Raw genomic sequence first — 15,385 nt, 5'->3', positions numbered from 1 at the left:
TGTGTGTATGAACACATTTTTTTAGAAAATGAGAAAGAGAGAGAGAACATGGGGAGAGTGAGGGGCTTTTGTTTTTTGTTATTTTTTTTTGTTTTAATTTTAAATATTAGAGATATTTTAATATCATCTGTGGATGAAGTTTCAATTAAAAACAGTAAAATTTAGACCTGTAAAATTATATTATTGCCTATTATTTCTTTTGTATAATAGAAGATTAAGTTACACTTTCACTATTTTTTTATTAACAAAAAGGAATTCATTAATTAACAGAGATTCGATACATGTTGGGGAATCTCAAACGTGGGGCCACACTTTCTCATATTTCCAATCACTTCTTCCGTTGAAAAGTAAATTTCGGAACTGGAGAATAAAAAAAAAAAAAAAAAAAAAAATCAATTTCCGAATTATTCACCAAAAGAGAAATCTTTTAATATTCCTTTTTCTTTTCATAGATCCGATTTATTTTCCACCAAAAAAGAAGAATAAAAATACATAAATACCTCTTATTTTGCTGTTTATGATATAAAAAGTCAGCTCTCTCTTCTCTGTCTCTGAAGCGAAATCGAAAACATGCAGATTTTCGTGAAAACCCTAACCGGGAAGACCATCACTCTCGAGGTTGAGAGCAGCGACACCATCGACAATGTCAAGGCCAAGATCCAGGTACTTTCTCTCTCTAATTTCTGTTTTCTTCTTGTTTATTTTTTCGCTCCGTAATTTAGGGTTCCGATTTCTGGTTGATTGGGGTTTTTTATTTATTACGATTTTGTGAATTGCTTCAATTAGTATTTTGTATCAGTATTTGTGATTGTATACGTATATATATGTGTGTTATTCTCTGTTGGAACAATTTGTAGCTAGGGTTAGTGTTTCTGATTTCAGCTATTGATGCACTCGGTTTTTGGGGGTTAAAAGTTATTGCTCTTGCCTCTGTTTTTCTAGTTTTATCCTTCTTGGAAGGGAAAGGGACAATCGAATTTCACCATGCCGGCCCTTTTGAGAAATAACTGTGTGAACTAATTTGTGCGGCAGACTGGCAATCAATTCCACCCAGTGGGTTGAGGAGTTCTTATATATTTGTGCTTCGTCTTTCCCCTTTCAGTTTTCCATCATGAGGCTTCTTTTTGTTGCTTTTGTTTTAATTTCGTCTCTCAGAGAAATTTAAGCCGAATTGTTGCCTTTGTGAGTTTGTTTATGAAAAAGACGATATTTTTATCTACCAAAGAACAAGTTTTCATCATGACAACATTGGCAATTTTTAGACTATTAATTATTTGTTTTCACGGAATTGTGGAAAAAACATTAGTGTCATAGAGAGATCAGTGGCAATTTTGAAGGCGAATAACATGTTGGAGTCATGATGTTTCTGTCCTTAATATTTTTCCTTTGTGCGCATTAAAGAGAGTTCCATTTGTTGTTATGGGATTGCATGGTAACTTGTATATGTTTGTTTTCAGGATAAGGAAGGCATCCCTCCTGATCAACAGAGATTGATTTTTGCCGGTAAGCAATTGGAAGATGGTCGAACTCTTGCAGATTATAACATCCAGAAGGAGTCAACGCTTCACCTTGTCTTGAGGCTGAGAGGAGGAACCATGATTAAGGTGAAGACTCTTACTGGGAAAGAAATTGAGATTGATATTGAACCAACTGATACCATTGACCGGATCAAGGAAAGGGTTGAGGAGAAAGAGGGAATTCCTCCAGTGCAACAAAGGTATATTTTATTTTTGTTATAAAATTCAATGTAATTAAAGTAATATGTTATTTTAATTCAAGTCACTTCTGATTGATTATTTATATCTGCATCAGTTCAGTAGTATCATATGTTAATCATTTGAATTCTTTGTTTCTCATAAATATAATAACATTTTGGTTTTCATTCTTGTCGAATTTCTACTGTATGATGGATAAAAAATTGATGTACTGAATTATTCTATCTATGTGCTCTTGCTCTCATATTGGGCAGCGAGCCTCCTTTTTGTCCTGTAATAATGCTTGAAGTTGTGCTTGTTCACTGTTTACTTTGAAATGCTCTCATTCATGTTTTTGGCGTTCCACAGCACTTACATTTGATCATCTGGTGAGATTGTTCAGATTGACAGGATGCCCATGTTACAGTTGACTTTTGTTTCTATTCCTGTTTGGGATATTTTAGCTGCTGCTGCTGCCAATTTGTGTTTTGACAACAGATAATACCCCATGATTATTATTCTGTATATATACGTCTGAAAATTTCAAAAGAAAATTTGGATTTGAAATTGCATTGCTTTCCTATTATGAAGTCTTGTATCGCTCTTTGCTAATGGGAATAATCTTCTTAAGCAGTATCCGTCGCATTATTGAGTTAGTTAACAGTTCTGTTCATTGCTCTCCCGTTGACATTGTTTCAGCACAGGTTGAGTGGTGTACTTACTAAACATTTCAGGAAATGTTTTTCATGTTAACACGTTTTTTTGATATTTTGGTCATTTTCAAGTTCTTAATTTCTTTCACATTGAGTACTGGCCAATTTTTTTCAGTGGCCAGTGTCTGTCAGTTGTAGTTCCACTTATTTGCTTCAAAGACCTAATTAATTTTATAAATTTTTGTAGGCTTATCTATGCTGGCAAGCAGCTCGGGGACGACAAGACAGCTAAAGAGTACAACATTGAGGGGGGCTCTGTCCTTCATCTTGTGCTTGCACTACGAGGTGGTAGTCAATAAATAGTAGTTTTTGGATCCGGCAAACTCTTTTGTTCAGGCCTTATCGAGTCTTGATGCCTTACTAAAAATTTGAGTTGCATGTTATTTAATATTTGTTGATAAATTCAAATACATGGCAGAAAGCCTGTTCTAAGCTGGTTATTGTGGACATAAGTATTTCTGTTACTCGCATACATTTGCCTCTCTCTCTCTCTCTCTCTCTCTCTCTCGCTCTCTAAAACTCACACATGGTATCGTATCATTGGCACGGGATGCCATGGTGGTGATGCACCTGTGCCATGGAAAGCCAGCTCGTTTGTAAGGGTCCTTGTTTCTGTTTGATGGTTCTACAAAGACATATCCAAAGATTTCGTGAGGAATGTGATGTGATGTGAGGCTTCTCAAAGGCTCTTAAGCGGGTCTGCATGGAAAATTTTAGGAAGCGAAATGAACTGGTAAAATTGTGGCTTCTGAGACGAGAGATTGGTTTAATCAATGGTGCACTATCTGGCCTGTCTCAGAGATTGGTTTAATCAACGGTGCTGGTTTAATCAACGGTGCACTATCTGGCCTGTCTCAGAGATTGGTTTAATCAACGGTGCACTATCTGGCCATTCTTAACGATTCTCAGTTCAGGATTTAGGGTTAAGATTTTATTCACAGATTTGAACCTTGTGCCCAAATGATAAACGCACGAGAAAATGTTGAGAATAATGTTGATGTAGGAAATGCAAAACGGCTACTTTCAATACTCTCCAGTAAGTTCTTTTTGCCAAAGAAAGAGCGAAAGAAGGCACATGCAATGTCTCTTCTCTTATCAAGGTGGGATTCATTCTTAACGGTTGGAGACTCCTAACCGTTTTTTTTTCTTTAATTAGTAAGATGAGTTATCTTGGTTTTGCAACAAGGATCATTTCAAACCTGGCTTTTCATGAGTATTGAACTCATACACTAGATCAGTGCTCTCAATATTTCTCCCGTGAGTATGAAGCCCCCCTCCCCCACTTCCCCCCCCCCCCCCCCCCCCCAAAAAAAAAAAAGAAGACGCCCAAAAGAGCGCGAATAGTTTATTGCAAGTATCACCCCACAACCCTGATCACACCCTCAAGAATACGAGGCAATAACAGAGCGCCCTATGTGTATTATTGATTACTCTTCATTTTTCTTTATTCTTTTGTTTGTTGCTTGAAGGGTGAGGGTTTTATTCTTTAGTTTTTAATACATTTGATGTTAGGGAAGTAGGCTAAACCTCACAATGAGCTAACCATATTAATTTGGTTCAAATTTACGTTTAACGAAAATCAAACCTGAGACCTCTCAAGTATAAATAAAAAGAAATACCACTAGACCGTAATACGCAGTGGCTAGGATGAGGGAGCTTTTAAAACCTTTGAAAAGTAAACCTCAAGCAACTCTACCTTCAGGACATCAGAGGCTGAGATTTGCAGAATTGTGGGAAGTATTAACAATTATAAGAAGCAAGTTAGTATTGAAAAGTACGTAGATTTAGTAGGGGGTTCTGTAAGCCAAGCAAAGCAACCAGTGTAAGTAGAAGCACTTCTAGCGTTGGGAAGGATCTCTTTCTGAAGAGCTGTTGAGTCCAAACTCTACAAAAAAAGGTTCTAATAAGAATGCAAAACAATTCCTATAATATTAGCATCTTCCCTATCTCAACATGTAAATCGTTGAAGATGATCCTTTCATCTACAAGGTACGTACTTCAGCCTATGGTGTTGTGTCGCTTGCTCCTCGAGCGGGGGCCAAGGAGACTTTTTGCGGAGGTTTCCTCTTTACTCAAAGGAGACGGAATCAAGAGTCGGGGGCTTCTTCCTATCCTTCTCGGAGACAAGTTGGCTTGCTCTAGAACCCGGAACTGAAGCTCTGAAGGATAATCCCTCATGCAACCTATTCGCGGTCCAGCTCCCGTTGTCCACCTGCTGGTTAAATGCTGAGCCAACTGGTATGACTTCATTCCCTTGTGTGAATCAATCCTCTGCATGATCGTTTCCTTTGGCACTGGCTTTTCATCTTCTTCGAATTGATCTTCTTCGAACAAGTTCAGTTTAGGGACCATGAAGTCTTCCTCTGTCAGGACTGATTCTTTAGCTGTTTCGTAACCATCATCCGAGGCAGAGTCTGGAAAGTATTCGCGACAGGTTATTGGTATTCCGTCCTTCAAAATGTCGAAGGCATCGTTCCTTTGTGGTATTTCGAGTTTGGCTATCTTTGAGCAGAATCTTTCAGGTAATCTTGACAGAATAGGATTGGGATTTTCTGCTGAGTTAGACTCCTCATTTCTTGAGTCAGTGTTATCTTGCTCTGTGCCTTCGTCTTTTGTTGTTGTGGTTTCTTTTGGTTTTCGCGGGCTGTTTCGGATGTTGCTGCTCTTCTTTGTAAAGCCTCCTTCTTCGTCGTCAGCTGGACTTCTCTGCAAATTGAAGGAGAATACTTCTTTAGTGAATGCCCTATGCTACTACATAATCTCATCTTCTGAAATTGTAGAAGATAATTTCTCGAACTAAAACAATCGAAGTTTGCTGGGTGTACACATACATTAACATTTGTGAGATCTACGTCGTGTTCCATAAGGAACATTATAAATTCCTGGAAGTTTTCTTCCGTGGGGAGATAATGCCCACTGTGAGGCCAAACTGACTGTTGACATAAACCGAGAAAGAAAAACGAGATGATTAATATTGTGTTAAACATAATCTCATTGGCAGTATAAAGGATTCGATCGTTACCTTCAGGATTCCTTGTTCCACTACTAATCTTCCGGCAGAAAGAGTGGCTCCGCCTGCCAAGAAACTCGAATGTTGAAACGTCCCCTTGCTCTTCTGTCCAACATACAAGGTCTTGGATGTGCTAAGCACAAATATCCATTTTGTATCCTTAGGTTCTGATGTATCAAGAAAGTTTTCACTCTGCTTGTACATGAACTTCCCATCCTGCACTACAACTTCATAAGCCTCCCTTTCGGTCTGCAAAATGAAAGAAATCTTTGTCAGTAATTCGGTTCTCTTTGAAGGTTTACTATTAGATTGAAACCTTGGTGAATAAGTATGGACTGTTTCAAATTCCTACACAGAGAACTTAAAACGGAAAATCTTGACTGATGATAATGCTCACCGGGCCAAGATACTTGATACATTGCGCTTGAAGCTTCGACCTAGGGCATGTTTCATGGTTTAATTCTCTTCCATCTCCTATATCAAGCCTGCATTTTTAAGAAAAAAACTTTCATAACTACGAAATAGGTGCTATACAATGTTCTTGGTTGTGATCATTATATGATTTCCCAGATTATTTACTTACCAATAGAAGAATGGCTGTTTACTTTCGCAATGGAGCCATCGTGCGTAGTAAAAGTGAAGATTATGGCCATAGCGATGTCTTGGATCAATCTGTTAGGAGGAAGGAATGGGAGTGAGAATATCCGTAATGAAATCTAGTAGTGATTCTAAGCTATGGAACTTACTGCCTCAAGCCAATGCTGCAACGCAAGTTTACGCGCCCTTTTATCCTTCGACAATCCTTTTCCCACCTTCAAAAGAGTTGCAGCAACAAAAATTAGAACCGTAGTTTAGCAGTACACAATACAAGGTCACATAGCTTTAATACTTACCTTGGCAGCTTTAGTTCTTGCCCGAGACCAGCGAGAAACAGCTGTCTCGGGTTTCTGAATGTCGAAAAATGATATAGAGCTCCGCCTTAGTTCAGCAAAATCGAGCACCTTCCACCTACAAATCGAACCACAAAAATATAAATCTAGGCATAAAAAAATTCCATTTCCTTTCATGCCGAAAAAATGGATGTCACAGCTCTTCAAGTTGCAAGTAGACATGAATCAAAGCATACCATCTCTGCTCCACAAGAATTGCACAATCCGCAAGCTGTCTTCTGGTGCGAAAACTCTTATAAACTTTCTGCAGCTTCAATGCAGCCTGGTATTTGGGCTCCTTTAATGAGTTCTCGGATGTCTGCTGTTTCTCTCCAATACCGCTTTCTACTCTAGCAGACACATTGTTTTCCATATCCCCGGCAGGTGAGTTCGCTGAAATGGTGTCTAATTCCATATCTTTCAAGCTAAGTGGTTCTTCAAAGTTCATCTTTACTGAACCAGGTGATTTCATGGTTGTCGTTGGTTCCAAATCACAGCAGGTGTTGGAGCTCAATGACTGCAACGGCTTCCTTTCTTCTTTCGTAAGACTAACTGGACTTACATGAACAGCTCCACAATGACTATCCAAATCATCAAAATCTGCAAGTGGGCAGGATATTGGAAACCCCATTGACCACCAAGGAGTTTATAGATATATAAATTATGCTACAAATAACCAAGACCTGTATCAACAAGATCTATGGGGTCTCTATACCTGCAAAAAATGAATTAAATGTACAGAATTAGTTATGAAAACGTTACGGCATACGTAGTAATATTATGGCTCATTTCATTCCCAGGATTGGATTGGATAACTCATAAAATTCAAGGTATAGTAAAGGCAGAGGCAAATGATTTCCATTTTGAGGGGATTAGACATAAACAAAACATATCGCTTATGATCATGCTATTTTGTAGCGATTAGAAGACGTAAGTTTTCTTCACTGAGTAATTTATTCTCTACCTTCAAGTTGGATAAATTATTTTTCGTTCAACATCCAATCCTAAGCACCAGACGAGCCCGTGTTTAAACATTCAGGAATGGAGTTCTACCGTTCTATACATTGATGGAGACATCCATCTCCTCCTTATTCCTGCTTTTCTACAAGAAATCCAAACATGGTACCTCAAAAGCCATTTTTACAACCTCCGTGCAAATAGCAAAAGGAGGCTTTAAATCCATCAAACGACCAATTCCATATTATGCAACTCCCATTGCAATTTTTCAAAAAACAAATTAAGAATTATGTACTCAATAATGAAGGGTAAACAATAAGCGTTTACCTTAATCAGAGACAGAGTCAAAACGAGAGATGGCACTGGTTTAAGACAAAGATTGAGGAGAGAGAAGAAAAGAAGGGTAGAGAGAGAAAGATGGAGGAGAGTGAGAGGGAGAGAGAGAGAAGAAATGGACATGCAAATGGCAGGTAATGATGAGAGAGAGAGCGGGAAATGTGGGAAGTTGAAAGTTGAAAGTTGAATGGGGTTCTATTTTGTTAAGCTTCGAGCTTAATATACCTTCGTTTCCTTCTGTTTCTGGCTTAACACAGCACCTATACGTTGGCTATATGCTATTCTTGCAATGCAACATTTATATATAGAAAGCTTGGAGTTAGAGAGAGAGAGAGGGAGTCAGTCATAATTGGAGTATGTTCTCCACACATGTGGTATTGACCACATAAGGAAGTTCACCTACTTATAATATATTTGAGGAAAATAGTGCAATCCAACATAGTCATTTACATGTGTCAAACAAATAGACAATGTTAATACGAGTAACATAGTCATGATGAACTGTCTATCTATTAAATGCTTATAGATGATTAAACGATCTTTTATTTGATTAATTTTATAGTGGCCTTTAAATGATGATTAAGAAAATGAATGATTTTCAATTATGAAATTCTATATAAAAAAAAGAAGCGTTAATAGCAAGGACTGAACAAGGTGGTGCACCCCATGGGTTCGGTGCACGTACAAATCCTATTCTCCATACTTTAATGTGATTAGTATCAAGATTTCAGAGTGACGACCAACGGTCTGTTACTATTCACATCAATAGTGTCCCCACAAGTGACGGGCAGTACGGGTCTTGTTGTAACTTGTAACTAGAAGTAGAATAGCTTAATATAAGTATTATTTGATTTTCAATTTATCAACAAGGGATTCATACACCTTAATGACTATATTTTTTTATTACAACAATATATTTACACTAAAGGGTCGGAGTGTTAGGATACCATACCAGATGGCACAATATGGTGGTGACAAGTGTACAAGAGGCTGTTATTAGTTAGTTGGGAACTTGGGATTGGGAGTTAGCTATAAGATAGTGATTTGTAAGAGAAAAAGGCAGTTAATGAAATTGTATTGTTTGTATTGTTCTTCTGTTACTCTCTCTCTGTGCAATTGTGGAAGATGTAGAGTAGGGTTCTAACACGGAGACTTGGGTTCGACGACCTAATTGGTTAGTCATAATAATTATCTGTCAAATGCTCCATTCCCAGGTGTTGAGCTCAAGATATCTTACAAATAGAGAAAATATTATTAGACGTAGTGCTAAGTGAATATACTTCACCACTATTAATTATAGATTTCTATGTGGATATTGTGTAAAATGAAAGATATTCCGGGAAGACCTTCCACTCAAAATTTTCTAATATAAACACCACAAACAAATATATCTTATTTTGTTGGAGTAAATTGTAGCAATAGTCTCTCAACTTTAATGAAATTGGAGCAATGGTCCCTCAACTAAAAATCCATTACCATTGATCCCTCAACTTGTCAAAACGTGTAGCTATAGTCATTTTCATCAATTTTGTCAAAATAAGTTATGTTGGAATAACCAATTATATAATTAGAGTCCTTCAACTCATCAAAGTGTGTAATTATGGTCATTTTTGTTAACCACGTCAAAAATTTTGTCAAAACGAGTTATATTGGAAGGACCATTGCTACGATTAGATTAAAGTTAAGGAACTATTTCTCCAGTTGAATTAAAGTTGAGGGACCAATGGTAAAGGATTTTTAATTAAGGGACCATAGCTGCACGTTTTGATGAGTTGAGGGACCAATGGTAATGAATTTTTAGTTAAGGGATCATTGTTTCAATTGAGTTAAAGTTAATGTACCATAGCTACAATTTACTTTATTTTGTTGTGACGGAAAATAAGCTTGTGTTTCTTTCCTAAAACGAAAAGGTGCACACACCACAAGTTTTTAGAGGATAATTATTAAGTACCCTGTCTTGGAGTTTAGGGTTTGTAACATATGATTCAAACTAAATTCGGTTATGACATGAGTTATCGTTTACCAAAACCTACACGCTTCATAAAAGCTAACTAATCTCACTTTAACTATTAGTTGTGGATGTTAAAATTTTCCACATATCTTTTCTTTGATTTTCATCTAGGTTTCTTTGATTTTATATCTTGATTGAAGCTAAAAAAAATATCAATAAATCGTAACATTAGTCACAACTACTTTTGATTTTGAAAAATATAAAACGAAGTTTATTTGTCTGAGTATTGGGGGTCACTTTTTGTTGGAGGGAAGCTTCTCTGTGGTACTTCCTAGTTATTCCACAAAAGTCTCTGCTGGATCTGAGCCTGGAATATGAGATGTTTGACTCAACAAATAGTATCCTATCGATATACAAAGCAGCTCCCACTTTCTAAAATGATCTGTCGAATTGACTAATAGATTCTTTTTTAACTTAATTTCTTTAATTTTGTAGAAATAATAGATATTATAAATAGTGTTTAAAATGTGCGCTGTCTTATAAACGATTGATATGTGATAAAAGTGAGCTGTTATGAACAATTAACACTTAGTGAAATAGTGATATGAGATAATCTCTTCAAATAATAAGTATGAATGATTAGATAAATTAGAATTAAAGATCAAGAATTCAATTCCCTACCACTGTAATCTAAAAAATATTGTCAATCACGCAAATTCAATTCCTTTTGAGTTGTTAATTTATAGATGTTTGGGATTGATGAGTTTGATATTGGCCGTCCAAGTTAACCTTTGTCGCATCTTTTTCTCTTCTCACAAAGTTCGGGTGGGTGAGATTATTGACGTGGCCCATTTCTGAATTCTCAAATGTACCATTGTTGTTTTTGTTTTTTTTTTTGTTTTTTTTGTTTTTTTTTGGTATAGTTCATGGGAAAATATTCTGTCATATTAATGAATTTCATTAATTTAATTATTATCTACGTACGTCATGCATGGAAACTTCTTTCTATTTTTGTAAAGCTGCATGGAAACTTCTTTGGTAGTATAATAAGCTACAAAAATCACCTCTACTCTGTTAGGGCCAGCTTTGAGATTTTTAGTTTTATTAGGTTCTTGTATATGTATACATGAGATCATATTTTAGAGTCCTTATGCGCACAATGACACCTATTGCATGTGTCAAAAGTGCGTTGTTGTATGAACAACTAACACAGTAAAATAGTGATATGAGAAAATCTATGTACATAGTGAATACAATTACAAAATAAGTTAGAATGAAGGAGTTAAAAAGTCAATTTCCTGTCATCATAACTTAGGAAATATTTTCCACCATGCGAATACCACTCATTCGTACATGATTGACATTAGCTAATAATTATGATTAGAGTGGCAAAAGAAAAAAACCATTCACTCCTTTAACGTGGGCACCTAAATATAGGTCATTTGATTCAACATTTGGTTGTGGTTGATCCAACATGTGAAACTTTCTTATATTTCTCACATTGTCATTAAAAGGAGGGCTGCGGAAGAACACATTAACGTGCAAGGCAATGAATTTTCCACCAAAAGTTATGTTTAAGCAATTAAATACGACTCTTTTTTCCTAACTTCTTAAATGTAGAAAAAGATTTACATGATACGAATAAACATGGCTAAATTTTTGTGTGTAGCTGTGTCAGTTAAGTTGTCTCATCACTTTGCAAGTTTATTCTTGTTCACTATTCTAGCTCCGAGAAGTCTCACCACTATTTCCATGATTTAGGCTCTTAACTGCTTTTGTGCCCCTTATAACTACATAATCTAATCTCACATTTATAAAATTAAAAAAAAAATATAATATAATCTAAATCTAATCCATATAAACTTTATTTTAAGAGAAAGACTTATATAAAATAGGTTTACTGTTACGTGACATTTTTAACTAATAATATATTTTTATGTGTTAATTTTCTTGCATTAATAAATGTATTACTAGTCTGAAACGTGACGGCAAACATATTTCATATAAATTAATCTCTTCCGTCAATGTTTTATAATTTTTCGCTTGTTTGCGTTGCGACAAGAAATAGACTCTCGAATGTGTTTCAAGCAAGGTATAAAATATCGATGATATAAGAAATATCGGTAGATCAAAAACACGGAAATTTCGATGGAAATATCGGGATATTATTGATATTGATAAAAATTGAATAAAAACCACGGAAATTGTAAGAAAAACTTGGAAATTTTTATTGAAACTTTGCAGGATGTTTGTTTAGTCAATTATCTATTAGTTTATCATAAAAAATTGGAAGGAAATGCATTGCATGATAGATATAACTGATTTAAGTTGATTATATAGCAAGCTGGCAAACATTGTGAGTGTAGAAAATATGTAGTAATTAATGAAAGAAGTTTAAACACATCATAATCATTTATATATAATGAATTAGTACAATATTTTACACTTTATACATTGCATGATACATAAGTGACTTAGCAATGTCTAAAATATCGATGATATTGGAAATATCGGTAGTCCAAAAAAATATCGGTAGTCCAAAAACACGGAAATTTCGATGGAAATATCAGGATATTATGGATATTTTAGACCATGGTTTCAAGCAAAGAGTACAGCTGTGGACCATCACTGTACAGCCTACCAGACCAATAGGATTTGTTTGGAGGACTTGGATTGTCTACCCTCCCCATCTTATGGACTTGGATTTTTTGCTCTCCCTATTCCATACCCTCTCCATGCCCTCCTATTTTTGTGCTCACGGTTAAGTTACGTCAACATTTTATATTCCCATTACTTTTTGTCTTAATATTTCTATAAAAAAATTAATATAAAATGTTGACGTGGCTTAATCGTGACCACAAAATATAGGAGGGCATGAGAAGGGTATAAGATGGGGACTTGGATTGTCTACCTCTCCATCTCATACTTTTTCCATGCCCACTTATATTTTGTAATCACGGTTAAGCTACGTCAACATTTTATATTAATTTTTTTTATATAGAAATAATAAGACGAAAAGTAATGGGAATATAAAATGTTGACATGACTTAACCATGACCACATAAATAGGAGGGCATGGGGAGGGTATGGAATGGGGAAGACAGACAATCCAAGTCTTATGAGATGAGGACTTGGATTGTCTACCCTTCCCATCTCATACCTTTCCCATGCCCTCCTATATTCTGTGGTTACGGTTAAACCACGTCAACATTTTATATTAATTTTTTTATAGAAATAATAAGACAAAAAGTAATAGGAATATAAAATGTTGACGTGACCACAGAAATAGGAGGGTATGAAATGGGGAGGGCAGACAATCCAAGTCATATGAGATGGAGACTTGGATTGTCTACCCTCCCCGTCTCATACCTTTCTCATGCCCTCTTATATTCTGTGGTCACGGTTAAGTCACGTCAACATTTTATATTAATTTTTTTATAGAAATAATAAGACGAAAAGTAATAGGAATATAAAATGTGGACATGACTTAACCGTGACTACAGAAATAGGAGGGCATGAAGAGGGTATAGAATGGGGAAGGCAGACAATCCAAGTCCTATGAGATGGGGACTTGGATTGTCTACCCTCCCCATCTCATACCCTTCCCATGCCCTCCTATATTCTGTGGTCACGGTTAAGCCACGTCAATATTTTATATTAATTTTTTTTTATAGAAATAATAAGACAAAAAGTAATGGGAATATAAAATGTTGACGTGACCACATAAATAGGAGGGTACGGGGAGGGTATGGAATGGGGAGGGCAGACAATCCAAGTCATATGAGATGGGGACTTGGATTGTCTACTCTCCCCGTCTCATACCGTTCTCATGCCCTCTTATATTCTGTGATCACGGTTAAGCCACGTCAACATTTTATATTAATTTTTTATAGAAATAATAAGACAAAAAGTAATGGGAATATAAAATGTTGACGTGACTTAACCGTAACCACAACAATAGGAGGGCATGAGGAGGGTATGGAATGAGAATGGCAGACAATCCAAGTCCTATGAGATGGGGACTTGGATTGTCTACCCTCCCCATCTCATACCCTTCCCATGCCCTCCTATAATTTGTGGTCACGGTTAAGTCACGTTAATATTTTATATTAATTTTTTTTGTATAGAAATAATAAGACAAAAAAGAATGAGAATATAATATGTTAACGTGACTTAATCGTGACTACATAAATAGGAGAGCATGGGAAGAGTATGAAATGGGGGGATAGACAATCCAAGTCCTTGTTTGGATTAAGATTAGATTCGACTCTACGACCAACAACACTAGCTGTAGTTGTAGCTTTCTGCAAAAGCACTTTTTTTATTCTGACCGAAGCGAATGACCAAGGTGTCTCGAACGTGTGTTTTTTTTGTCCAATGCGATTGTTTTTGTAAAGGGACAAGGATTGTCTGCCCTCCACTTTCTGTGTCCTCCCGTGCCCTCCTGTTTTGTGTTGTCACGGTTAAGTCACGTCAACATTTTCTATTATTTTTTTATAAATATAATAAGACAAAAATAAATAGTAATATAAAATGTTGACGTGGTTTAACCGTGACCACACAAACAAGAGGGCACAAGGAGGGCACCGGAAGTGGAGGGCAGACAATCCTTGTCTTTTGTAAAGCATCGACGTAACAACTCACACACTCGTATATGCGTAGCATTTGATAAACCAATTAACGAAATTATTTTAAGGGAGACTTTGGATGCGGTCCCTAGTTATGAATAATCTTTGACTGAAACTTTGTTGGTTTTCAATTTTTGATCCAAGTCCCTAAAATTAATTGATAATTTATTTCTATGTACGTTACTATATTTTTTAAATTAAAAATTAAAATTTATAGTTGTTTATAGTAATGAGATTTTAAATAAAAAACATAATTTGTGGGATTACAAATATTAAAATATAAATATACTATTGTGTGTGTGTGTGTAAACATGGGTACATTCATAAAAAATAACCAAAAAATTATTGTATCAAAACATGGGTACATTCTTCAAAATGGGTACATTTAGCAAAAATAAAAATGGGTACAAATAAATAAAAAAATATGGGTACAATACAAATAAAACTTTCAAAAATATGGGCACAAAAAGAAATTAATATATGGGTACAAATTAAAATTGAAAGGAAAATTGGTACAAATTAAAAAAGGGTTGCAAATTAAAAATGGGTACAAACTAAAAATAAAAATATATGATAAAAAATTTAGCCATAAATATAAATATACTAATTGTAACATTTTTAATATTAAATGAATATATTTAGAAATAAAAAATATTTTATTATTGAAATAATTAATGATATTATTAATACAAAGGACCTTGATCAAAAATTGAAAAGTAATAAGGTTTTAATCAATAGAGTAGTAAAAATAAGGATGAAAACCTAATTACTCCTTATTTTAATATATATAACATTGAATGATATGAAAATGAGTAGTTACGATTGAAGGTAAACAGTTTAAATAGTTATGAAAATTAAACCTAACGGCTCAAACATTCATACCATTGACTGATATGTAGCATTGGAATCACACTCACAAATCAAAGAAGAAAAAATATGGACTTCGAAATATTAAGGGGAAACTTGTAAACTGGTTAAGTTGATTAATCAGCATCTGAGTACACATATGACATGATTAATGGTCTTCTCTTCTAGCCATTTGATTGTCAGTAAAATTTTACACTAAAGGGTGATAGATTCGGACTAAACCGCACGAAGAATCAGCCATAATAATTTTTTTTTTTTAATCAAACTCGCAATCCACAAAATTCAAACTTAAAATATTCC

General features: G+C 35.3%; 2 protein-coding genes across 2 annotated transcripts; one reads left to right on the top strand and one right to left on the bottom strand.

Annotated features, from left to right (window-relative positions):
• The first annotated feature begins 495 nt into the window (after positions 1–495).
• On the top strand, positions 496–2,879 carry LOC126594287 (ubiquitin-NEDD8-like protein RUB2). Its single transcript, XM_050260533.1, has 3 exons — positions 496–663; positions 1,458–1,717; positions 2,595–2,879. Exons 1-3 carry the CDS (start codon positions 571–573, stop codon positions 2,704–2,706), a joined length of 465 nt encoding a protein of 154 aa, XP_050116490.1. The 5' UTR covers positions 496–570; the 3' UTR covers positions 2,707–2,879.
• Positions 2,880–4,059: 1,180 nt separating this feature from the next.
• On the bottom strand, positions 4,060–7,624 carry LOC126594277 (IQ domain-containing protein IQM6-like). The gene is made up of 9 exons (XM_050260517.1): positions 7,311–7,624; positions 6,544–7,061; positions 6,311–6,425; positions 6,164–6,229; positions 6,001–6,089; positions 5,815–5,902; positions 5,430–5,666; positions 5,239–5,340; positions 4,060–5,113 (listed from the first exon to the last, which is right to left on the bottom strand). Exons 2-9 carry the CDS (start codon positions 6,975–6,977, stop codon positions 4,406–4,408), a joined length of 1,839 nt encoding a protein of 612 aa, XP_050116474.1. The 5' UTR covers positions 6,978–7,061; positions 7,311–7,624; the 3' UTR covers positions 4,060–4,405.
• Positions 7,625–15,385: the final 7,761 nt, after the last annotated feature.

The sequence above is a fragment of the Malus sylvestris genome, chromosome 12 (assembly GCF_916048215.2).
Source record: "Malus sylvestris chromosome 12, drMalSylv7.2, whole genome shotgun sequence".
In the NCBI taxonomy this organism is placed as follows: domain Eukaryota; kingdom Viridiplantae; phylum Streptophyta; class Magnoliopsida; order Rosales; family Rosaceae; genus Malus; species Malus sylvestris.
Note: the sequence above shows the minus strand (reverse complement) of the source record. Positions and strands in the feature narration are given on the sequence as shown.

Excerpts from the sequence above, each read along its gene's own strand:
- LOC126594287 (XM_050260533.1), top strand. The coding sequence starts at position 571 with ATGCAGATTTTCGTGAAAACCCTAACCGGGAAGACCATCACTCTCGAG. Across the intron at positions 664-1,457 it reads ATGTCAAGGCCAAGATCCAG|GATAAGGAAGGCATCCCTCC; the intron begins GTACTTTCTCTC and ends GTTTGTTTTCAG. Across the intron at positions 1,718-2,594 it reads ATTCCTCCAGTGCAACAAAG|GCTTATCTATGCTGGCAAGC; the intron begins GTATATTTTATT and ends AAATTTTTGTAG.
- LOC126594277 (XM_050260517.1), bottom strand. The coding sequence starts at position 6,977 with ATGGGGTTTCCAATATCCTGCCCACTTGCAGATTTTGATGATTTGGAT. Across the intron at positions 5,903-6,000 it reads AAACAGCCATTCTTCTATTG|GCTTGATATAGGAGATGGAA; the intron begins GTAAGTAAATAA and ends TTAAAAATGCAG. Across the intron at positions 5,667-5,814 it reads GTATCAAGTATCTTGGCCCG|ACCGAAAGGGAGGCTTATGA; the intron begins GTGAGCATTATC and ends TTCATTTTGCAG.